Below are 25,579 nucleotides of genomic sequence, written 5' to 3'. Positions count from 1 at the left end.
CACGAGTAGAACACCTTAATATACAATTACACTGTATTTCCCCTTGTAGTTTTTCTATTGTTTTGTAAAAAATTAGCTATGCCCAATTAGAGTTATGTTTCAATCATTAATCTTATCTAACAAAGTCTTTGTGATAAGGCCAAATTAAAATCCTTGTATCATGATCTATAGCTCACCTTCATTGTTACCCATATATTGTGCACTTTTTATCAACATCTGAGACCATGGAGCTCTGAGCTCCATTATTTTTTAAAAATAATATCTTATTTTTTCCAATTACATATAAAAACAATTTTTGATATTTATTTAAAACATTTTTTAGTTTCAAATTATCTCTCTCCCTCCTTCTCTTTGTCCCTCTTTAGGGTGGTAAGCTATTTGGTATAGGTTATACATGTGCAATCATGCAAAACGTACTTCCATAGTAGTCATATTGTGAAAGAAAACAGTCAAAAACATGAAAAAAATAAGGTGAAAAATAATATACTTCTATCTGTATTCAGACTCTATCAGTTCTTTCTCTGAAGGTGGATAGCATTTTTCATCATGAGTCCTTTGGAATTGTCTTGGATCATTGTATTGCTGAGAATAGCTATGTCATTCACACTTGATCATTATACAATAGTGCTGTTACTGTGTACAATGTTCTTCTAGTTCTGCACACTTCACTTTGTATCAGTTCATGCCTTTCCAGGTTTTTCTGAAATCATCCTGCTTGTCATTTCTTATATCATAAGACTATTGCATCACAATCATGCATCACAAATTGTTTAGACATTCCCCAATTGATGGGCATCCCCTCAATTTCCAATTCTATTGACGAACTGTAACTGAAAGGAAATTATTCTTAGTTTAAAAGACTATCTCTTTTAACTAGTGGAATATATACTTGACTATATTTTCCAGTGTTTTATTCTCTTTAATTTTGTGTCAAATTATTATTATTTTGTCATAGGAGCCAAAGTGCCTGGTTAATTTTGAAAAGTTAAAAGCAGTAGCTATAAAAAAAAAAAAAAAAAACTACTTAATTGTTACTAGGACATAAAGTATAGAGTGGAAAACACATAGTAGTGATCCAAATTATTATTCATTCTTTTCTCTGTTTATAGACTCCGAAATGAATTGGAATTAGAAGAGTTGCATAGCAAGACTCCTAGTACTGAACCAGGCAAGTAATTTTATGATTGATCTACTGACAGTTTTCTGTGACCAAAAGTATGTCTACAAAATAGCTTTAGACACACTATTAGACCTTATTAAAACTCTGTGAAAGTTTTTAATCCATTTGAATGGGAAAGAAGGAAAGATGCTTTAATTAATCACTTCCTGTGTGCAAGGAACTATTCTAAATGCTTTCCAAGTATTATTTTACTTTATCCTCACAACAATCCTGAAAAGTAGATGCTATTATTATCCCCATTTTACAATTGAGTAAACCAAGGCAGGGAGAGCTTAACTGACTTTCCCAGTGGTTGCCTTAGGCAGTATTTGAATTCAAGTTTTTTTGACTCCAGGCCCAGTACTCTATGCAGTGTACCATCTATCCACCTCAGCATGGGTGACCGATGTAAGTTGCAGAAGTTCCAGCTGCCTACAGACAATTTCATGTCTCCTATATTCTTAAAACACTACCCCTTTCTCCCATCATTGCATCTACCATCTTATATCTCTTTTCCCTTTTGTGGTTAATCCCTATGAGACAGCTGTCTACACTCCACACTTCCATTTCATCTTTTTCTCACACTTCTAATTACTCTACATTCTTGCTATCAGCCTTATCATTTATCTGAAACTATCCTCTGTATAGTTACCACTGATCTCTTAATCACCAAATCCAATAGGCTTTTTTTTTTTCTGATCTCATCCTTCTTGACCTCTCTGCAGTTTTTGACACACTTGCCTACCTTTACCTTCTGGTTATCCTACCCCAGGAGTGGGGAGTCTATAGCCTTGAGGTCGCAAGTTACTCACACCTGTGCTATCCCCCTGTAGTATTTCATTACACAAATCCCTCTCAACTCTCCTCTTATCTATCCAACTACTTCTTCTCAGTTTTCTTTGCATGTTCCCCATCTATGTCATGCCCATTAACCATGGTTGTCACCCAAAGTTTTATGCTGCTCTCCCTCCTTTTTTTACTTCTATACTATCTCATGGGGTGTTCTCATCAACTGAATTGTGTTTGTTTATCAACTCTATGCAGATGAATCCCAGATCTCTCTCTCTCTCTCTCTCTCTCTCTCTCTCTCTCTCTCTCTCTCTCTCTCTGTCTCTGTCTCTCTGTCTCTGTTTCTGTCTCTCTGTCTCCTCCCTCTCTCTTCCCCCTTCTCTCTCTGTCTATCTCTCTCTGTCTCTCTCTCTCTGTCTCTGTCTGTCTCTGTTTTTCTGTCTCTCTATGTCTCTCTGTCTCTGTCTCTCTGTCTCTGTCTCTCTCTTTTTGTCTCTGTCTCTCTGTCTCTGTCTCTGTCTCTCTCTGTCTCTGTCTCTCTCTCTGTCCCTCTGTGTCTCTCTCTGCCTCTCTCCTCCTTGGTATACAAATTGGCCAGCTGGGGGTGGGAGGGACACCCAAAATCAGAGTATAAAAAAGCCACTCTCAGAAGGGTATTTTGGAATACACCGTCCCCTACAACAGAAGCATATCTTTTTGCTGAGCTCCCCTTTCCAACTGAATAGCCATATTTCTTTCTGTTTCCCAATGCAGCATTGCCTTTATGAGAGTTATATTGTGTCAGTATGTATGTCTGAGTTGTATGTCCTATTCCTTTTTCCTCTCTCCTTTTGCCTCTTCCTGATTGCTTGCAATAAAGTTATATGTCTTCCAATGAGGGACTCCCTTATGCTGGAGGACTATCCCAAAATAGTCATAGACCCCTTTGCCAATGCAGTGAAGTCTCTTGATTCCTCATAATGTTTTTAAATGCATAAAATAAAAGAATAAAATTACAAAGAAAATCAATTATATTGAATTAGTTAGCAATTTTTAAAAAAATAAGATTCATGCACTTCAGATTAAGAAAAGAGTAATATAGTTTGGATGAAGAGTAGAGTGAGATCAGATGGGACAGATTAGTTGAATGGTGTCATGTTGTGGAGGGCCTCGAATACTAAGTCTGCAGATATAGATCCCATCTTGTAACTCCCTCCGTGTCTTAGAGTTGGTTCTATGGTTGTTTTCTGTTCTGAGCTTCACTGAATGGCTGAAGTAATTTCCCAGAAGATTTCAGCTTCCTTCTCTTCACATTCTTCTTTTTCCTTTGAAATAATTTGACAAAAGAGCAAAGATGAAAGCCACAGTGTCTGCATGTCAGTTATTTCAATCTCCACTGATTGCTTCTCATCTGAAGGGAGTAATTTTTCCTTTCACAAAGGACCATACTTCCCCCATTCCAATTAGGTGTCTGGCACTTTAGTGTTTAGGGAACATTTTGAATTGAATAATTCCTTTGCAATTATCACTCTCAGAATCAAATACAATGGCACATCTTACCACACACCTTTCAAGGAATTCAAGGAAAACACACACACACACACACACACACACACACACACACACAAATGCACACACATACACAGAAATAACATGGTCAGGCATTTGACTCAATGAGCACATTCCCTGAAATTAGAATGAGAAATGAAACTGCTGTTCCCTCAGTCTGTCTTACTTTCCTGAGTATCTTCCTGTGCTTTGTGACTCTAGAATCTCCCCTTCATCCTATCCACAGACAGTTCATTCCTTATGATTAAGTAATTTTCCAGAGAAAATATTAACTGAGACATGAGACTTTAGCTAGCGTCTTAGCACCCAGAAAAGGTAGATGATCCCTATGATGTTTCCTTTGATTTTCTGATATTTGGGTAGAAGTCCTGGTTCTTGACTCTTTCTGGGCCACTGTATAGAATAAAATTTATGTACGTTTTCCCCACTATAGTAACCATCTCAGATCTATTTGTTTTTTTCAATTGCCTTCCTTTGAAAGTGACCCAAATCCCCTTTCAGACACAACTGTTTAAAGATAGCTTACCGTACATTATAACCAATTTGCTGGATTTTAAAGGATGATTTTTGATCATATGCAATTGTTGCTTTGCTTGCTGATTTTACAACCTAACCTCTTCTAAATATACAACTCTGCTTTTTGTTTGTTTTCTAGTTTAGATTATTTGCTATAAAAAAGCTTGGAGTCATACCTGGACATTATTTAAAAGCATACTCAAACTAAGAAAAATAAAATTTTAAGACAGAACTACAAAGTAATTTCTTTACAATCATATGTTTTGCTTTCATATTTTCAGAGCCATCTGAAAGTGAAGTAACTGAAGCAAAGCCACTTAGTTTGACTGAAAAGATTGAAAAAAAGAGATGTGAAATTCTTAGTAAATGGGATACAATCTATGCTCTTGAAAAAACCATCAAGACCAACTTGACTCATGCTGGAATTATAAGCATTGCTGAGAGTAGCATTAAAAGCATAGAGGTATGCAATTTCCTTATTTAATTGTTTAAAAAATATTATTATTATTATTATTTTTAGCAATGGCAAGTATATGAACCTTGTTTCAATAGTATCTTGCTGCATTTAGCAGTTGTTTTTAACCAATGAAGTTAGTAATTTGGTAAAGGCACTTTCTCTTTCATTTATTTTTTATTTGATTGATTTAATTTGTATTTGAACAAAATCAGCTTATCATTTCATGCACAGTGAGGCTTAAAAATAATATTTGATGATGATATAACAAAGTTTCCATTTATGTAACACTTTTCGTGTGACTGTCCCTTGAGGCGACTAGGTGACAAAGTGGACAGAGTGCCGAGTCTGGAGTTAGGAAGAACTATGTACAAATTTAGTTCGGAGAATTACTTGTAGGATCCTAAGCACATTTCTTAGTTTCAGTCTGCTTTAATTTCCTTCATTATAAAATAAAGATAATAATAGCACCTACCTCAAACAATTGTTTATAGAGACCAAATGAGGCAATATCTGTAAAGCACCTGGCACACAGAAATTGCATAATAAATGCTTATTTTCTCCCTCTCCGCCCCTCCCTTTCCTTCCTTCCTCCTTCTTCCCTGCTTTCCTCCCTCCCTTCTTCCTCCTTTTCTTCCTCTTTCCCTTTCTCCCTCCCTCCTTCCTGCCTTCTTCCTTCCACCCTTCCTTTCTCCTTCCTCCCTCCCTTTCTCCTTTCCTTCCTTCCTTCTTTCCTTCTTCCCTCATTCACTCCCTCCTTCCCTCTCTCCCTCCCTTTTTTCCTTCCTTACCTCTCTACCCCCCTCTCTCCCTATCTATTGAATTTGTAAAATAAGAACATTGGACCTGTAGGATCATTGATATAGAGCTTGAAAGGTCCTAAAAGAACATCTTATCCAATACAAGGGCTCAAATGGAGTAAGTGGCAGAGTTAAGACTCAAACCTAAGTCCTTTGACTTTAGATTCATAATCCTTGGTGTCAGATTTTTGTTGTTGTTGAGTCATTTCAGTTGTGTTTGACTCTTCATGACCCCATTTGAGGTTTTTTTGGCAGAGATAATGGAGTGGTTTGCCATTTCCATTTTGTAAGTTTAATGGGATATAAGATCTTCCCCACCCTGCAACAGAGCCAATTAGGCTCTGGGCCACAAGAATTCCCACATCTTCTCAATTAATTGCTGATTTCGAAGTTTAGCACTAAGCCAATCAGGTACTTTGAATTTAAAGTCTTTGATTGGAAACAGTATATATTGTATTGCTTGGAGGGAAAGGTGTAGGCAGGTAGAGAGAGAAACAGACTGAGAGAGAAACAGGATAAGAGAAGAACTTACCTAGCAGAACTTGCTGGCAGGGAGGCTTGACAGAGAGAAATGTCTGCCCTCCTTGGACTGGTGATGAGTACCTTACTTAATCTTGCTTTCTGGCATCTTAATAGCAATGTTCCAAATATATATTTTGATTTTGTCTTGGAAGAGGAGAGTTTATTATATTTTGTGAACAAACTCTGGGAATATGTATGCATATTCATAGTAGCTGTTATGGGTATCACGGTGTTACACTTCTCCAGCTCATTTTACAGATTAGGAAACTGAGGCAAACAGGGGTAAGTGACTTGCCCAGCAAATTGAGTTCAACTGTACCTTGGTCTTTTCACTATGACTCCATAATTGTGGAGTCATAGGAGTTGTCTTTGTTCTGGGATGACTGCTAAATTCATGCTGGTATTTTTCTTTGTTTAATAACACACATAGATTTAATTCTGCTTTGCATATCCCAAGTTATTCACATAGTGTTACCCACATTAGAATGTGAACTTCTTGAGGAAAGGGATTTTTTTTTTTTAATGTTCCTTTATATCCCCAACATTTACCTTAGTGCTTGAAATACTGAATTTTAAAAGATACTTTTTGACTGATTATTGGTTCTTGAACCAATGAATGTCTGGAAAATCAATCTAATTCTCAACTGGCCATTGAATTGAGGGTCAAAGACCATAACTTCACAATTTTCTAGCACCAAGCTAAAAACATACTATCAGCAAATATTTATTACGTGTGTTCTATGTGTCAGTCATTGTGAGTCAAAACTTTTACGCCAAAATGAAACTTTTGCTATGCTTCTGGATAGAAAAGAGATGGTTCACTGTCAAGTGTGCAGTGGGCATACTCTCCCTGTGATAGAAAAACATAGTTCTGCCATTATTTTAGCTCTTCATGGACAATTTTGGATGTCATGTAGAAATCACCCAAACTGACTTTTTTTTTTATATTTTCAGCTTTCAATGTTCACTTCCACAAAATTTTGAATTTCAATTTTTCTTCCCATCTTTGCCTACCCCTACCCCAAGACAGCATGTATTTTGTTTGATTACCCTTTCCTCCAATCTGCCTTCCCTTCTATAGCCCCTCCCCACATGCCTTATCCCCTTCTCTTCTATTTCCCTGCAGGGTAAGATGAATTTCTATATGCCATTGCCTATATATCTTATTTCCTAGTTGCATGTAAAAATAATTTTTAACATTCACTTTTAAAGCTTTGAGTTCCACATTCTCTCCCCTCCCCCCTCCCCACCCACCCTCATTGAAAAGGCATGCAGTTCAATATAGGTTATACAAGTGTAGTCGTACAAATAACTTCCATAACAGTCATGTTGTGAAAGACTATTTCCCTCTATCCTGTCTCACCCTCCATTTATTCTATTCTCTACTTTGACCTGTCCCTCTATCAAAGTGTTTGCTTCCAATTACCCCTTCCCCTAATATGCCATCCCTTCTATTATCTCCCCCTCCTTCCCTTCCCCCCCTGCTTTCCTGTAGGGTAAGATAAACTTCCATACCCAATTGAATGTGTATGTTATTCCCTCCTGAAGCCAAATCTGATGAAAGGAAGGCTCACGTTTTCTCTCTCACCTTCCCCTTCTTCCCCTCCATTGTAAAAGCTCTTTCCTGCCTCTTTTATGTGAGATGATTTATTACATTCTACCTCTCCCTTTCTCTTTTTCCTAGTACATTCCTCTCAACACTTAATTTTCTTTTTTTTTTTTTTTTGCTATCATTCCTTTGTATTCAGCACTCCCTGTGTACTCTGTCTCTCTCTTTCTCTCTCTCTATATCTACATATACGTACACTTACACACACACACACACACACATTTGTATGTATGTATGTATATATTCCCTCCAACTAACCTATTCAGAGAAAGGTCTCATGAGTTACAAATATCACTTTTCCACATAGGAATGTAAAGAGTTAAGCTTTAATAAGTCCCTTATGATTTCTCTTTCCTATTTAACTTTTCATGCTTCTCTTGCTTCTTGTATTTGAAAGTCAGTTTTTCTATTTAGCTTTGGTCTTTTCAACAAGAATGCTTGCAAGTCCTCTATTTCATTTAAGTTCCATTTTTCCCTGGAAGTATTATACTCAGGTTTGCTTGGTAGGTGATTCTTGGTTTTAAACCGATATCCTTTGACCTCTGAAATATCATATTCCAAGCCTTCTGATCCCTTAGTATAGAAGCTGCTAAATCTTGTGTTATCCTAATTGTGTTTCCACAATACTTGAATTATTTCCTTCTGGCTGTTTGTAATATTTTTCTCCTTAACCTGAGAACTCTGGAATTTGGCTACAATATTCCTAGGAGTTTTCCTTTTGGGATCTCTTTCAGGAGGTGATTGATGGATTCTTTCCATTTCTATTTTACCTTCTGGTTTTAGAATATCAGGGAAGTTTTCCTTGATAATTTCTTGAAAGATGATGTCTAGGCTCTTTTTTTTCAGGTAGTCCAATAATTTTTAAATTATGTCTCTTGGATCCATTTTCCAGGTAAGTTGTTTTTTTCAATGAGATAGTACACATTGTCTTCTATTTTTTCATTCTTTTGGCTTTGTTTTATAACTTCTTGATTTCTCATAAAGTCATTAGCTTCCATTTGCTCCATTCTAATTTTGAAGGATTTATTTTCTTCAGTGATCTTTTGGACCTCTTTTTCCATTTGGCTCATTTTGCTTTTTAAGGCATTCTTCTCCTCATTGACTTTTTGGACCTCTTTTGCAATTTAGGTTAACCTAATTTTAAAGGTGTTATTTTCTTCAGCACTTTTTGGGATCCCTTTAGCAAGCTGTTGACTCATTTTTCATGATTTTCTTGCATCACTCTCATTTATCTTCCCAATTTTTCCCTACTTCTCTTACTTGATTTTCAAAGTCTTTTTTGAGCTCTTCCATGACCTGAGACCAATTCATATTTTTCTTGGAGGCTTTGGATGCAGGAGTTTTGGCATTGTTATCTTCTTCTGGTTGTATGTTTTGATCTTCCTCATCACCAATGACATAAGAAAATACTTCTTCCCTGAGAAAGTAGGAATCTATAGTCTGTTTCTTTTTCCCCATTTGGTCATTTTCCCATCAGATCACCTGACTTGAGTTCCTTGTTAAGGGTTCCAGAAACACCCTCAGCTTTAGCAGTGGCTGCAGCAGGCCTAGGACTGTGGCCAGACCATACTTCCCTCTTGGCCAGGTGAGAGACCCTTCCCACTGACCTTTGAAGCTATCTTTGGTGTTTGTGGGTTGAGAAGTCTGAAAACCACAGCAGCCACAAGTATTCAGTACCCTAAGGTCTCCTCTAGCTCCCTCCATGCTGGTACAGCTCATGCTGAACTGTGCTCCTTTCCCAATCCAGTGTGATAGATCCTTCCTGCAGACCTTCCAGATTGTCTTGGGCTGGGAATTTGCTTCAGTCTGTCATTTTGTGGCTTTTGCTGCTGTAGAATTTGTTTACAGTAATATTTTGCAGATTTTTTTTTAGGAGTTTTGGGGGGAGAACTCTAGCAGGTCCCTGCTTGTACTCCATCATCTTGGCTCAACCCCTTAAACTGACATTTCTAAGTGATGAGGTCCTAGTCTTAGAACCTGCCACTAGTTATACATTTAACTTTATGTATCACTTGGTATCTTTGAACCTCTGTTTCCATATCTGTAAATGAGAATAATTAGAATTGCCCAATCTACTACATAGATCTGTTATGAAGATGAATTAAGATTCTGAGAGAGTATTTTAAAAGTGTACGTTTCCATACCAAGATGTGAGGTATTATTTTTGTACAAGAATTTACCTACTCTCAAGCCCTCCTCCAAAGTCATGAAGGAATGGAAGTGAATTTAATGCTATATTTTTTAATATAAGCTCTGGTAGGTCACTCTGATGGACAGGATCCACATTTTTCTGAAGATTACCATTTCATTGGGTAGCTAAGTGGTAGAGTGGATAGAGATCTGAACCTGGAGTCAGGAAGACTCATCTTTGTTTAAATCTGGCCTCAACCCATTTTACAGATGAGGAAACTGAGGCAAACAAGTTTAAGTGACTTGCCTAGGTTCGCACAACTAGTAAGTGTCTCTGAGGCCATATTTATACTCACAAAACTGAGTCCTCCTGACTTTAGGTCCAGAACTCTATCCATTGCACCACCAACCTGCCTCATAATGTTGTTCAGTTGTTTTAACCATATCTGATTCTTCATGACTCCATTTGATATTGTTGGGGTTTTTTTGGACCAAGATACTGGAATGATTTGCCATTTCTTCCTCCAGTTCATTTTACAGATAAGGAAAGCAAGGCAAACAGGGTTAAGTCTCTTGCCCAGGGTCATACAGTATGTGTCTGAGACCAGATTTGAACTCAGAAAGATGAGTTTTCCTGACTTCAAGGCCAGCACTGTATCCACTGAACCACCTAGTTGCCCAGCATTTTTGTTATTCAGTCGTTTATGCCAACAAAGCCCCAAATGTGGTTATGAAGAGTTGTACATGACTGGACAACAACAAAAACAAAGAAAGAGAAAGAAAAATGAGTTGATATGTTTGATGAGACATTCGCATTAGTTATGAGAATTTCTTTTCTTTCTTTTGACATAGGGGGTTATTATTCATGAGTCTGAACTCCCGAAGTAGACAGTGGAGTTTTCTTTCTTCAGAATCCCTTAAAAATAAAAAAGACCTGTATCCCTGTGATAAATGTGTTTTTGGCTCAAATGATGGTATAAGGCATCCTTACTCACCTCTTCTAAACTTCTAGAACTCATCAGTCATATGTAGCTTTCAAGTCGTGTGGTGGGATACTTGCCCTACACAAGCTGAAATTCATTTATTCAGCTATAATTAAATAGTAATATCATGCCACTTTTGCCTGTATTTAGGACATTAAGACGTGGAATTTTTCTTATGTTTTTCTGAACTAACAATCTTTGTTAAATAGATATCTAATCTTTTCCCCCATTTTTTCATTCAGACTGAAGCTCTTAAGTTGGAGACCATTAATGGGATTTTAAAGAAAAAAATCATGGTGAGTTCTTTTTTCATTTGGTGTTATACTGAGATGAGTTTACCCTAGAGTCTGCTTTTTCTACATCATCAATAAGTTGTCACTGAACTCTGTCTAAAATCCATAGCCTTTAACTATTCCAAATTTAATCTAGAGAAACATAAGATAATTCCACTTAGGGGGAAAATGATTCAAAACTATACTTACAGGATGAAGGGCTCTGGGTTTCCAGGAAAAAGGATTTTTTTAGTCATTATAAACACCTCCTTGGAGACTTGGTCTCTGAGTGTGGGCTGTGACCTCAACAAGGAGCTTTGGGTGAAAATCTGGGATCTAGTTTAATTCAAGAACATTATTGGGACCATTGGAGAGGCAAGGCATTATTGCCAATAAAGAAATCTAAGAAATCAAAACCAGGAATTTGGTCTGGGAGTCCAAAGCAGAGAACGTCAGAAATTCTAGTAAAATGTGCAGCAGTTATGAGAAGGGTAATGATGACTCATTTTCCAAATGCTTAGCATGCTTTTCAATTCCTAACCTCTCTGTCTCTGTCGCTCTGTCTGTCTCTGTGTCTGTCTGTCTGTATTGGTGTTTTATTGATGCTTTGGACCTTCCCTTGTAACAAAGAAGAACTATTAAGCAAAGACATCCAATACAGTTACTCTGTGTTACAAAGTATACAGCATTCTGCCATGGTAGTCTCCTACCTCTTTGGTATAAGGAAGCAGTTATGTTTTAGTGTTCATTATCAAATACCATTTTCACCCAGTTATTTAGAATTTGGCTTCTTTCAGTGATCTTTTTGTTTATGTTGTTGTGGTATTGTGTATGTTGTTCTTTTGTTTGTATATGTTCCATTCTGAATAAATAACTACAAATCTTCCCTTGTTTTCCTGGAATTATTTGCTTTATCATTTTTTTTTACTTTGGTCCCTTACTTCTTAAGGTTTCTCCGTAGTCTTAGTTAACAGCTGAGCTCACACAGAATAAGGTAGGTCATAGTCAGGTTTCAGAGGAACTTCAACTCCAAGATATGAAATTTAAATTTTATTTTTGATACAATAGAAAATGTTCTTGATGAAGGAATGATGTGGTTTAAGAAGAATGAACTGGAGAGAGGGAAGGTTGTACAAGGAGAACAGTTAGGAACCTATAGAAATAGTCCATAAGGTATTATAGGAGGTTATTGAAAGAGACTAAATTATATCCCTAATCTTTTCAAATTGATGTCATGGAAAGTGACCAAATGCTCTAACAGCATCCATTGGTGTCTTTGCCAGAGACAATGAGATCATATTTAATGGATCACTGACTTTGTTAGGTCAGTGTGTGGACAATATAGGAGGAGGGAAGCCAAGGTTACACACTGAAGGAACAAAGCCAAGATGGGCAAACCAAATAAGCAAGCTGAGTCAGGATACACATAAATAATGAAAATTAGGACAAACAGCAGGTCAGAAACCAGGTAAGACAAGAACATGGAGGACATAAAAACTAGAAGGTAAAACAAAGTAGGTGGCAAGTGAGCAGGAACCAGGAGAGAGAGGGAATGACTGACCAGCAGAAGACCTTGACAACTTGAGGCAACCCTGAGCCATAATTGGAATTTCATGCATTTCCTTTTAAGATAGGAAAAGAATTCCTGAGAATGGCTAACCTGTACTACTCAGGTAAATGGAACCTGACTGGATTGTGTACATGGTAAGGGGACCTGGAGAAATGTAGCTCCTAACTAATGTGACCCAGTATGGCATTGCTCTTAGTACTGAATATGCCATTTAGATGGGTCAGTACCTTCAACAGTTTTAGATTTTTTCTATTAGTATATAACTGACAATATGTAATGTTGTAACCACATTTTGCCCAGTTTCTATAACTATCCCAATCACTGAAATCAATGGTAAGAAGGGAGTTAAGGGACTGGGAAAAAAAAGAAAAGAAATTGTATCATCTGAACCAACCTTCACTACTTCAGTCCTAAATAATTGTAGCCTGGCCTCAAGTTCATGCATGTGTTCTTTTTTTAAAGTTGGATTTAAAAATTTTCAGTGACAAGCATTTATTTTTCTTTCCCTTCCATTATCTTTATTAAAAAAGAAACAAACAAAAAAGAAAGCTAAAACTTTTGTAACATATTTGCATAGTTAAGCAAAACAGATTCCCATGTCCAGCATGTCCATTTCCAAAAATATGTGAATCATTCTTTATTTTGAAACCCTCCCCTTTCTGTCAGGGAGTGGATTATCATAGTTCATCCTCAGTTCTCACATAGTCGGTTATTGTATTGATCAGAGTTCTTAAGTCCTTCAAAATAATTTGTCTTTACATTGTTGTAGAGATACTGCTTATTCTCCCTTTATTCTGCATCAGTTCATAAATCTTCTCAAGTTTCTCTGAAACCATCCTTTTCATCATTTCTTATGGTTCAATTATATTCCATTACATTCATATGCAAATTTTCTTCAGCTGTACTCCAATTTATATGCTAGCCCCTTTAATTTTCAGTTATTTGAGGGCAGGTGCATTCTTAACTTTGTCTCTAATTATCTTGATATGTGTACTTTCCTTCATAGTATGCTTATGCTTGTTCATGTATTAATGTGTAATAGCAGGAGTTGGCATAAGTACTCTAAAAGGAAAGATAGAATTGAATTATTGATCTTATATGAGATAGATTAGTTCATTTATTTATTTTTGGTTCTTTTTGGTAGGACTCTGAATTTAAAATCAAAGAAAACCTTGACAGGTATAAAATAAGCCGAGAAGAGCAGCAGTGAGTATGAGTAATTTAAGGAAAGTAATGGTAACAATATATTTTTATTATTATTAGCTCAATTCATATCAAATTAGACCATACTAAAAGTAATACACTTGGAGTCAACAAAGGTTCAAAACCTGCCTATGATTCTTGATTTCTATGCATCTAGGTAGAAAACCTTTCTGAGTCTCAGTTTCTTGTCTGTGAAATGGAAGTGATAATATGTACACCTCCCTCATAAAGTTGTTAAGAAAACATCAAATAAGATGGATCATCCATCATAAGCTTTAAAAAGAAAAGCAGATTAATCAAACCAGACCTCAATCTATTATGGGCAGCTAGGTGGTACAGTAGATAGAACAGACCTGGAGTCAGAAAGACTCATCTTCCTGAGTTCAAAATTGGTCTCAGACATGTATTAGCTGTGTTACCCTCGACAAGTCACTTAACTCTGTTTGACTCAATTTCCTCATCTGTAAAATGATCTGGAGAAGAAAATGGCAATACCAGTCTAGTATCTTTGCCGAGAAAATCCCAAATAAGATCATAAAATGTTAGACATGACTGAAATGACTGAACACCAACAAAATCTATTATTGGTATGAATCCACAGTCAAGTGCCATTCTCTAGTAACTTATATCGCAGGATTATTTACTTTTAAATAGCTTCTTTTTGAGTATTTGCCTCACTGTTGATTAGTATGTTATAGAGTAGGCATTGGAAACATTGAGTTCATTAATGTAGTTAGTCAAAAAGCATTTATTAAATACTTTGTGAAAGGCATCTTGTGAAGTTCTAGAGATATCAAAAAAAAAAGGAGGAGGAGAAATAGGATGAGGAAGGAAGGAAGGAAGAAACAAAAAAATAGTACCTGACCTCAGAGACTCACATTCTGATGAGGAAGAAAATATTTAAATAATCAAGTATATACAAGATTCATACAGAGTAGATGGAGAGTAATCTGAGGGTGGAAGGCTTCCTTAGTAGCAGGGGAGAATTAGAATGTGTTCCTGAATAAGGTGAAATTTGAACTGATAGTTAATAAAAGGGAAGCTAAGAGGTTGAGGGGAGGTGTATTAACAAGCACCCTGGCACCCAGGAAAGTCTGCTGCACAGGTTCTCAGATCTGCTTTTCTAAAAGGAAAGCAATTTTAAGAGGGGTAAACAATCTTACTCTACTTACATATATCAAAGGAGAAAACAGAAGTAGGACCAACAGACAGGGCTTCCAACTGTCTGACCACAGACAATACATACATCATTACCAGAGAGAGAATCACCAACATCTGGATTTTCAAAGCCAGGGGACTTTTTAGCAGCTACCCAGAGTCCCATCTGGCACACAAACCTTCTTCCAAAGTCTAAGTCCCTAAATAAAACCTCACCTCAGAGTATATATACTCTTTTCAGAGCCAGAGGGCACAGTCCCTCCCCCTGGTGACCCAGTGCCTCATCATCAATCAGCAAAAGGTGTGGGTCTCCCTACAAAACAAGCCTTCCTCAATCAAACCTTCCATTATAATCCCACCTGAGGCATATCAATGGGTGGGGAATATTTTTAACTCCTGTTACAGGAGGGAAGGAGGAAGAGCTTACCATACATGAGGGATAACCAGTATAAAACACAGAGATGGTTGATGGGGTATTGCATGAGTAAGGATTTGTAGGTAAGCCAGTGTAGCTGTAGAGTGATGGAGAAATAGAGTACATTGTCATTCATTTCGTGTCCAAGTCTGTGACAACAGTCTCTGTAACCCCAAGGAATTTTCTTGGCAAAGATATTGGAGTAGTTTGACATTTTCTTCTCCAGTGTGACCCCATTTTACAGATAAGGAACTGAGGCAAACAGGGTTAAGGGACTTGCTCAGGGTCACATAGCTAGTATGAGGCTGGATTTGAGCTCAGGTCTTCCTGACTCCAAGGTTGGTGCTCTAGCCACTGAACCACCTAGCTGCACCTAGCTGTGGTAGAGTACATAAAACAATGTAAAATGTAAGAAGACTATATGGGAAGGAAGAGGCCAGGTTATGAAGAGCTTTAAATGCCAAATAGAGGGCTTTATATAAGGTAATAAGGTGCCACAAGAGTTTATTGAGTTGAGGGGTGACATGGTGAGACCGGCACTTTAGGAAAATCACTTGGACTTCTGAGTGAAGGATGGATTAGAGTGGGAGTGGAGACTGAAGTCAAGGAGGATGATTAAAAGGCTATTGTGATAGTCAGGCAAGAAGTGATGAACAAGGGTCATGGTGGTTATTGGAGAGAAAAGGATACCCAAATGTATGAGAGATGGGAAGGTAGAAAAGATAAGATTTGGCAACCGATCAGATGTGGGGCCAATGACAGTGAGGAGTCAGGGATGATGTCATGATTAAGAGTCTGAGTAATAGAGAGAATGGTAGTGCCGTTGGCCATAAAATGGAAGTTCAGAAAAGCGGAAGGTTTGAGAGAAAAGGTCACAAGTTCCATTTGGGTTCATCCAGTGTTAATAGAAATCTTTTCTCAGACTTTGCCCTGATTAATCAGGCAGTTCCATGAAGAACTAGTTAAAATGATTTTATTCAACATGCCAAGGCAGTAAACATTGGATAGGCCAGCAGAGGGTCAAACTGTGCTGCTTTTTATAGAAAGGAATAAGCAATAAGTGGGAAGACTGGGCATTAGGAAGAACACTGATAGAGGAACACACATAGTGAAGACATGTGACTAGTAGCACTCATGCCTCTGAGACTTTCAGTCTCCAATGATCTTTCCTTTTACAGCATCTTCATGCTGCTCTCCCAGGGAGATGTGACTCTGTTGGACAAGACCCTCATCTGGACTCCTTGGTCCTGCTCTGCTTATTGACTCAATTGCCAATAGCCTTTGCTATCATGTCATGATGCTCCTCCAGGCTCATACCTTCATTAACTAAGCCTGCTTTCTGCTGAGTGCTGCAAGGTATCCTGGCCAGCAGGAGAGAAATTTCCCCTCCCGAGAATAGTCCTTTTTTGAGATCTGAACAGTTCTTCTACAACTGGCTTTCTACCCAACTATTGAAGCTTACAGTCCTCATAACTATTTCCTATTTAGGGCATGTTTCTTTTTACAGGGTAATTAGGATGTGGCTGAACCTTTGACCAGCATCCTTGATTCTGAAGAACTTCTTCATGTACCCTAAAGGGGGTAAAAACATGTAAATATTTTTTATACTCCTTTTTAGATCATAACACCTTGGTGTCTGTTACTTGCTCATTAGATCCTATGAATTCCATCAATTTGTTGGGGGGAAATCATTTAATTAGAAGTCTTTTGATCAGAGAAGATCAGTACTACATTAGCTGGCACTTTTCCCTTGTCATCTTCTAACCCACATAAAATTATCTCTCTCCAAGTTGTTTACAAGGAAAGGGAGAGACTATTAAATGGATTGTTAAAATCCATCAAAGCAGAAGATCAAATGACTGCTGACTCAGACACACAGAATTTAACTAATTTTAATTGAACTAATTTAGGCCTGTGACTCTTGTTCAAAGTATTTCTTTGCCTATTCTACAAACTTCTTTTAGCATTAACACATGTGATTTTTATCATAGAAATAACTCAAAGCTTTAGTCACACAGTTCTTCAAAGTAGTAACTCCAAATGTTCCTTGTACTATTAAAAGTATTTTTTCATTTTATTCAGTAAAAAGCAAAATATGTGGTATCACAGGTTGAATTGGCAAGAAATTTCTAGGAACTTGCTCCCTGGGATGACCCTAATAGAAAATTCAACCTTTGCTCCTGCTTCTGGGACTAGTGTATCTCACTGCTCCTTGTCTGATAAGTGACCTTTTGTTCTTCACCTATGCACTTGATTTGGACTGACTTCTGTCCTGGGAGAAACTGATCCCTAATGAGAGGGAGTAGGCTCTCTTTCCGCCCACTTTACAGCTAACTAAACTTTCACGCCAATCCCTTAGGAAACATTTATGTATAGAATAGCATTCAGGTCATGTCTCCCCAGAAAGAGAGAGTTAAAAAGAAAAAAGTATTTATTATACAATATAAGCCAGAGATGCATAGACATTCATTTCCTACACACTAAAGTAATGCTAAACACTGAAGACTCACAAAATCTTATTTATCAAAAGCAAACTTAAAACAGAATCTGGCAACTTAAAAATACTGTTGCAATCTGCTAGGAGACATACTTAAATTGCTTCAGTATATAAAGTTGTTCATGGGATTGATTATTATTTTACATTTAACTTCAGTACTGCACTGGTACATGTTAAATGCTCAGACTTGGGCCAGTCTTCATGTTGGTGGTTATCTTTGCCAAGGAAGAAACATCTTTCTCCACTTATTGGTCCTAGGACCCCTGAAACTCTTGAACTCATGAGGTAACCTCCAATCTTGGAAACGCAAAGTAGGAAATGCCTTCAGAGGCCAAGCTCACCTAGTTGACTCCATGTAGTAGGAAAGTGGGGGGAAGAGTACAGTCCATCCCTCCACTCTGTTCATGGTGGCCCACTATTTGCCACATGAGGGAGTCAAGGCAAGAATGACTAAGTTAGAAGCTGCATTTCATTTTAGAAGTCCTCAAAAATCATCTGCTCTGTCTGAGAAACCAATGAGAATTTAGCTTCATCATTTTAGAAGGTCCTTGTTCTTCTGTTCTGAGCCACAATATTGATATAAGAAACTAGAAAGTTCATAATCTCTAACACACCCACATACTGAATTACCAACTGTACCCAAAAGTTTCCAGTAGAGTTCTGGAGATGTTACCCTGAATGGCATCTATGGGCTTATTCAACTTCTACTGTAATTGTCATCTACCTTAGACTTCTGGGGCCTCAGGCTTCTATGGATATGAACTGAGGGAACATGAGATATCTTGTCCTTCTAGGAGTTATCAAAAAGCTGACTGTACAGGTCTTTGTTTCAGGCCACTAATACTATGGCAGTTTGTCATCCATAAGCGTTATGATCTTCCACTCATCCATATAACCAGATAACAGAGTTTTACCTGAATGATCACATGCCTCCAAGTAAACTCTGTTCCCTGCTGCAGAGAGTGCCATACTCTTGAGGAGTACTGCTCCTTGCCTACCCCACCCCCCCAACAAGACTATATTCATTGTCAGATTTTCTTCTATGGCTCCTTTCCACTCCCACTTCCACTGAACTGAATTTGTCCTAGGTGTAAGAATTGCAGTTACAGCTCTTGTCTTGCCACTTGACCTGCTAATCTATTTTTTTCCTATAATTTCTTGAAGATATCTTTGACTACTCATCTTCAGAGTCCTCATCGATTATATGATGCAGCTGGTATTCCTACCATATATCTTTTCTTTGCTCTCCATTTGATGGTTGTATTTAGTATTTTGGAGGTAATAATGCTCCAGATCTTGCTGCCACAATGCAGCATCACTATAATGCATTGAAACGAAGGGCTTTTGATGTTATGGAAAGCTTGGCATTTGTAAAAATGCTTTACAATTTCCAGAAAGTGAGCCAATCTGTTTTTCTCCTTTTCAACTCTGGGCCCAGCTCACTGTCCTTTCTGTATTGTCTGTCCTAGACATACATATTGTTGGAAGAACTCTGTAAGTGTCCTTTCAGATGCCTGTTGAAATCTAGGCAGTAGATATTCTTCATCCATTTTATCTTTCCTACGTGGATGGACAGTCCAAACTTATTAGAGTGAACCTTCTAGGAAGCTTTGTAGTATGTCAGAATTTGATGAAATCAATACAATGGCATCCATAAACACAAGCAAGAAAATCTCCAAGTGGGATTCTGCACTAAATTGCCTCCATAATAGTGGTAAATGCTGTTGGTGGGGCAGCTAGGGGGTGCAATGGAAAGAGCACCAGTGCAGGAGTCAGGAGGACCTGAGTTCAAATCTCACCTCAGACACTTGACACTCACTAGCTGTTGACCTTGGGCAAGTCACTTAACCCCAATTGCCTCATCCTGGGTCATCTCCAGTCATCCTGATGAATATCTGGTCACTGGATTCAGATGGCTCTGGGAGAGAAGTGAGGCTGGTGACCTGCACAACCCTCTCTCACTCAAAACAAAGTCAAGTGCAAGTCATGTCATTATTTCTCTGATGGCGTGGTCTTCTTTGGCAATGAAGGACAAACACACACATGTTTGCAGAGCATTACTGAACAGGATTATTTCTGCTGTTGAAGGAATCTTGAATGATCTTGAGATAAGGAGGGGGAGATATTTTGTTGTAAAAGATCCTGTTGTAAAAGATCCTGTAAGGCAGGATTTTGTTTTACCAAGTCAAATGCTTTTTCATATTCAATAAACCAGAAACACAATAGAATCTTATTTCAGCTACATCTTTCAGTCAGTTGTGAGGTACCGACGATATCACCCACAGAAGCTCCAGCAAGAACGTACTCAATTCAGGTACAGACAGTCCTCAAGATGATTTTGCACAGGTAGTAGTTTAGGCAGTTAGTTTTTAGGTCAGTAGTTACTGATGTTTTCTTGCCTTTTTGGATATGAACAAAGTCTGATATTTTTTCCACATCTTTAATATTGTACCTTTGAGATAAGTTCCGTTTTGGTCCTTTCTCACCCTCAAAATTTTTACTGATTCTAACATGGAGCCCCTTTCTAAATAATAATAATAATAATGATAATAACTAGCATTTATAACAGGTGCAGTTGATAGAATTCTGAACCTGAAGACCTGAGTTCAAATCTGTCCCCAGACACTTAATAAATGTGTGACCCTTAGCAAGTCACTTAAACCTTTTGCCTCAGTTTCCTTATCTGTAAATTGAGCTGAAGAAGAAAATAGCAAACCACTCCAGTATCTTGCCAAGAAAACAGCAAATAAGGTCATGAAAAGTCAGACATGACTGAAATGATTAAACAGCAAAAATAATAATAAAGCTTTTATCTCTTGCCTACTATGTACCAGATATGTTATGCAAATATTTTCTCATTTATCCTCATAACAATTCTAGGAGGCAGGTATATCTGCATTTTACAGATGAAGAAACTGAAACAAATGGTGGGTAAGTTACTTACCCAAGGCAGGATTTGAACTCAGATTTATTCTAAAAACAGCCCTTCCCCTCTATCCACTGCATCACCTGACTCCTTCTTTATACTTGATCCAATATGGCTGCTTTCCCTGTTTTCTCTTAAGTGCCACTTCCACCTCTTTTATAAGAGCTCAAGGTCTGTGAAATTAGGGTCCAAGTGTAATGGTTCCACTATCCTTAATTGGAAATAAGAAACAAAATTATTAATGTATATGTATATATATACATATATGTATGTATGTATGTGTGTGTGTATATATATATATGATTCGGTAATTCCACCCCCCCCATTTTTTTTTCTCTTTAAGCCCAATATTCGGTCTTTTCATTTTCATTCTTGAGCATTCTTGGGATGACCTTCCTTAGTTAGATATCTGGCTAGATTTTTCTTGAACATTCCTCATAGTCATTCTTCATTCTTCTTCCCAAGATTTTGCAAATGAGTTTGCTCTAAATTGTTGCCTTTTTATCCAACTCTCCATATGTCAAGTAAGTCAAATATTAGCTAACTAACATTGCCCTTTCTGGGCTCTTTTGGTCCCCTGTAGCAATCATTTTACATTGATTTAACTTTTGGTTATAAGTGGCACTATAGTTATGGTTATTATTTCTTTCTCAGCTTTATATATATATATATATATATATATATGTATATATATGAACTTATTTAGATGAATTTAAAGATTAAATCTTTTAAATTTTATATATATATATATATATATATATATATTTCTTTTTCTCATTACTATTCTTGTATAATAGAAATTCTGATTTTAACTTTGATGAATTGATGATCTGTTCCCAGACAGCTGACTTGGGGATAATTTCTATATCAACAATAAATCTTTTCCTATGTGTTAAAATGTAGTTTCACCTTGATGTTACTGGTGCTCAGGAATTTAACAATTCCTTTTTTGCAGAAAGTGTTCATAATATAGAGGCAGGAGACTTCCATATTATCTTTAGCCTATCTCATTGCTTCTGGTCCAAACTTTTCAAAACTATAATAAAAGAGAGCCATGGCAGAGGAGAGGCACATTATTCTCTTCTCTTTCATTCATATTCATTTACAGTGGTTGGAATATAATGTGCTGGTTTCTAATAATAATAGTCGTAGATCTGGAAGGAGCCCTTTCTGAGATTATATAGTTTAGCCCCTTTCTTTTATAGACAGAGAGACTGAGATCAGAGAGGTAAAGTGAAGTGATATCTAGATTCACCCAAGTTACTAGTGGCAGAGTAAAGTTCTTTTGGTCCTTTGATGTAAAGCACACAGTGATTTCAATAGTAATAATGGTGAAAACTGACATTTACATTGCACTTCATAAAGTTTGGAAAATTATTTTTCATATATAAGTTTCTTTCATTCCTCACAACGTTAGGTGATAACAAAAGGTATTATCAAACCATTTTACGGAATAAGTAACTGAGAAAGGTTAGGGGAATAACTAGTCATACAAAGAGTAGGAATCAAAGGTGAGATTCAAACCCAGGTTTCTACTGATTTCAAGTGTAACTTTACCATGATATATCTGGTTGCCAGGAGCAAATAATAGCTAATAGTAATATCTTGCATTTATATAAGTCTTTAAGATTTTGAAAATGCTTTACAATGATTATCTCACTTAGTCCTCACAATAACCCTGGGTTGTAGGTGCCATTATTACCCCCATTTTACAGATGAGGAAACTGAAGCAGACAGAGATTAAGTGACTTACCCAGGATCACACAGCTAGTATCTGAGGTGAGATGTGAACTCAGGCATTCCCTGAAACTAGGTTCAGCTCTCCACCTATTATGACACACTTCATCTTCTAGGATGAGGAAAAGGTGGGGAGGCAACAGAAGTCCCCTTAGGCTATCCTTTGACTGGTGATGCCTCCTGGGTAATTTATTGTAGTGATAAACACTTGATTACACACATTGCCTCTGAGGCAGCAGCTGTGGTAGGGGCTAGATGGTGGGCACAGGACATAAGAATATGACATGAGATCTTACTTCTCTGTAAGCTTGTAGGGTTTACTTTCCATTAAGGGATTAGAATTTTGCAAGTTCTAAAGTTTTATAAGTTATAAATCATTTTTATAGCTTCCAAGGGCTTTAGAGAATGTCATCTCCAACTTTGTGATTGAACAAATGGATTAACTGAGGTCCAGAGAAAGGAAAGGACTTTGTGGTGATCATACAGTTGTAATGGACAGAGTCAGGTTCTGAACTCAAATCAGCCCTGGTTCCACTATCTACATAAGCTGCACATGGCTATAAATCTAGAAAGTAATGAAGCCAAGACTTGACTCAAGCTTCCTGACTTTAATCCTAGTAGCTTCTTACTATATCACACCACCTTCCTTACTGTAATGTAATGGAAAGAAGGTTTTTGTCTAGGGGTTGTTTATATAATGTGGGTAAAAATCTTTGCTTCCTAGGTTATTGTAGAAATGATGCCCATTGAAATTAAAGTTTAGGGCTTATTGTCAGAATACCCAATTCAAAGTAAATTATATTCAAAAATAAATATTAAGGTTGAAATATGTTTTTATTTTCAAGACATTTCTTCATATCTAATGAATTTTTTAAATTGTCTATTTAAAGGAAATTTTGGAATTTCCTTGATGCCCTTGTAAGATCTGAAGGAGAAGAAGAATACTACTGAGTATTTGGGAAAATGACGTGTGAACATCAAGAATGGTGTCATGAACAAACCCTTGACATTTTGAAACATACACATTAAATCAATTTGGTTACCTTTTGTGGTTATCTTAGAATCAAGTTAGTATTATTTTCCAACTAAAAACATAAGAATATGTATATATATAAATATATAATATATATATACTGCATTTGTATATTTTTGTAATTTTTTTCTGCTTAACTGTCTGTATATATTTGTAATGTATCTATAGAATATTTGGAGAGATAATTATTTCACTTAATAACTTTCCCTTGGGGAAATACTTTGCATAGTTTTCATAAGTAGTAAAATTAGCATAAATGTAATATAGGTCCAATTTGTTTTGGAATATTTGCTTAGTGCAAGTTCAGATTTTTTGCATTTAATAAAACCTGACAATGATCTAATTTATACAAGTGATATCTTGATCCTCATGTGGCTCACAAGTTGCAGTATCTGAATGAACAGCTTCTGCTAGGAGGATGTATCATTTCCCATGGTCCTCTCCTGGACTACTCAGTCAACACAAGGGATAACTCATAAAAACCTACTTCCAAATGTCATGAGTTGCATTTTTATCTTGGGGTCTTGAAGTGCAAGATCTGGGGAGTCTCTTCTTTGGTAAACTTTCACAGAGAGTAATGATATCAGCAATAAGAGTAAAATTAGGAATTTCTAGGTTAAAAGATTCAACCTGAAAGCCTTCAGGAAGTAGGGAACTTTAGAAGCAGGGCCTGAGTCACAACATCCTAGAATCTCAGAAGGGCCCACTAGAGGTTTTTAGGTTCTAAAGTGTACCTGAGTAAGAAACTTCTCTATGACATTCCCAACATTGCTTGAATGTCCACAGCCTCCTGAAGTGAATGTGACCCATTCATTCCACTTTGGGGTAGCTTTAATTGTAAGGACATTTTTCTTTACACTAAACTTAAGTATTCTCCTCTGTAACATCGACCACTTGCTCCTAATTCTGTCCTTCAAGGTCAGACAAAACAAGTCTAAACCCTTTTCCCTTCAAATACTTTAAGAGTGCAATTATACCCTCCATTCCCAACTCTCCTCTTATTCAAGTTAAACATTCCCATTTCCTTAAACCACTCTTCAAATGGCAAGAACTTGAAGCTTTTTACCAACCTGGTCACCCACTTCTTGATATTTCACAATTTTTCACTATGCTTCCTCAAATTTGGTTGTTATTGTGTTCATCCTTCGTTTTCAAAGAGGACCGTGACATCAGAGAAATGATGACATGACTTGAACTCAACTTTGCTTTGTGAAAAAGGATTGTGTAAGTTCACCAGCCTCACTTTCTCCTCCTGAGCCATCTGGATCCAGGGTCCAGATATTCATCAAGATGACTGGAGACAGCCCAGGATGCAATGTGAGACCTTGACCTTTTAGGCCAAGGCCTTTTCAGGTACTCACTTAAAGTGAGGTAATGACCATTCCTTGAATAGCCCTCTTTAAGAAGTCATCAGGGGATGGGCCCTTTCAGTGGAAAAGAAAAACAAATAAATCAAGCTGGAAAGGGCCTCAGGACACTCATGGTTGTTGTTTCAAAGAGAAATGGTTACTGTTGAAATTGACTCTAAGACAGGAGGGTCCAAAAAACAGCCACTGAGTGAACCTTGGGCAGGGACCCATTGTTGTTCAATCTATGGGCTTCAGAGTGCACTGGGCATAAGGTTTTAGGAAAGAGAAAGAAAGAAAGAAGGAGAGAAAGAAAGGAAAGAAAGAAAAATAAAGAAGGAAAGAAAGAGAAAAAGGAAGAAAAAGAAAGAAGGAAAAAGAAAGAAAGAAAAAGAAAGAAAGAAAGGGACAGTACTATACCTTGGACTCCTCCTGGAACTCTACCTCTCCCCTTACAGGATTAGGAAGTTATGGCATATTTTAGGAGAGAAAAAATTTTATTCATTTTTACTCTTGAATTTTGCTTACTAACTAATGTGGGCCAATGACAAATCCTGTCTAGAACTTGGTCCCTTGGGACTCTTTATTAGACCAAGGTTGGTATTTGTGACTTGCTGCTATGATGTTTTCCTAACTAGAGTTTGGGATCCACTGCACTAATCCAGTTTCAATGAATGAGAAATGATTCAACCCAAGAACTGGAGGTCTTTGAGTATGCTGGTTTCCAGGTGATTATTTTTTCTTCCTCCTTTCTTCTTCCCCTTGCTCAGAAATTTTGGACCCTCAGGAAAAATATATATATTTTTTGCATACACACACATACACATACATATACACATACATACATATGTGTATGTTATGAAAATGTTTCTGTTATATATGTGTCTACATACATACATACATGTGTAAATA

At 37.1% G+C, this 25,579-nt stretch overlaps 1 protein-coding gene across 4 annotated transcripts in view; it reads left to right on the top strand.

The window, feature by feature from the left end:
* The window catches only part of C2H6orf118 (chromosome 2 C6orf118 homolog), a 72,153-nt gene extending 48,810 nt beyond the window's left edge, over nucleotides 1-23,343 (top strand). For 2 of the 4 annotated variants that reach the window (XM_072643851.1, XM_072643852.1), the window contains exons 9-13: nucleotides 1,110-1,168; nucleotides 4,294-4,475; nucleotides 10,753-10,806; nucleotides 13,497-13,558; nucleotides 23,179-23,343. In XM_072643851.1, coding sequence (XP_072499952.1) covers nucleotides 1,110-1,168; nucleotides 4,294-4,475; nucleotides 10,753-10,806; nucleotides 13,497-13,558; nucleotides 23,179-23,239 — 418 coding nt within the window. In that variant the 3' untranslated portion in view covers nucleotides 23,240-23,343. Of the gene's footprint in view, nucleotides 1-1,109; nucleotides 1,169-4,293; nucleotides 4,476-10,752; nucleotides 10,807-13,496; nucleotides 13,559-16,635; nucleotides 16,720-23,178 lie in introns of all 4 variants that reach the window. The other 2 variants (XR_011974698.1, XM_072643853.1) reach the window with 2 other exon arrangements.
* Nucleotides 23,344-25,579: the final 2,236 nt, after the last annotated feature.

The sequence above is a fragment of the Notamacropus eugenii genome, chromosome 2 (assembly GCF_028372415.1).
Source record: "Notamacropus eugenii isolate mMacEug1 chromosome 2, mMacEug1.pri_v2, whole genome shotgun sequence".
Classification (NCBI taxonomy): domain Eukaryota; kingdom Metazoa; phylum Chordata; class Mammalia; order Diprotodontia; family Macropodidae; genus Notamacropus; species Notamacropus eugenii.
Note: the sequence above shows the minus strand (reverse complement) of the source record. Positions and strands in the feature narration are given on the sequence as shown.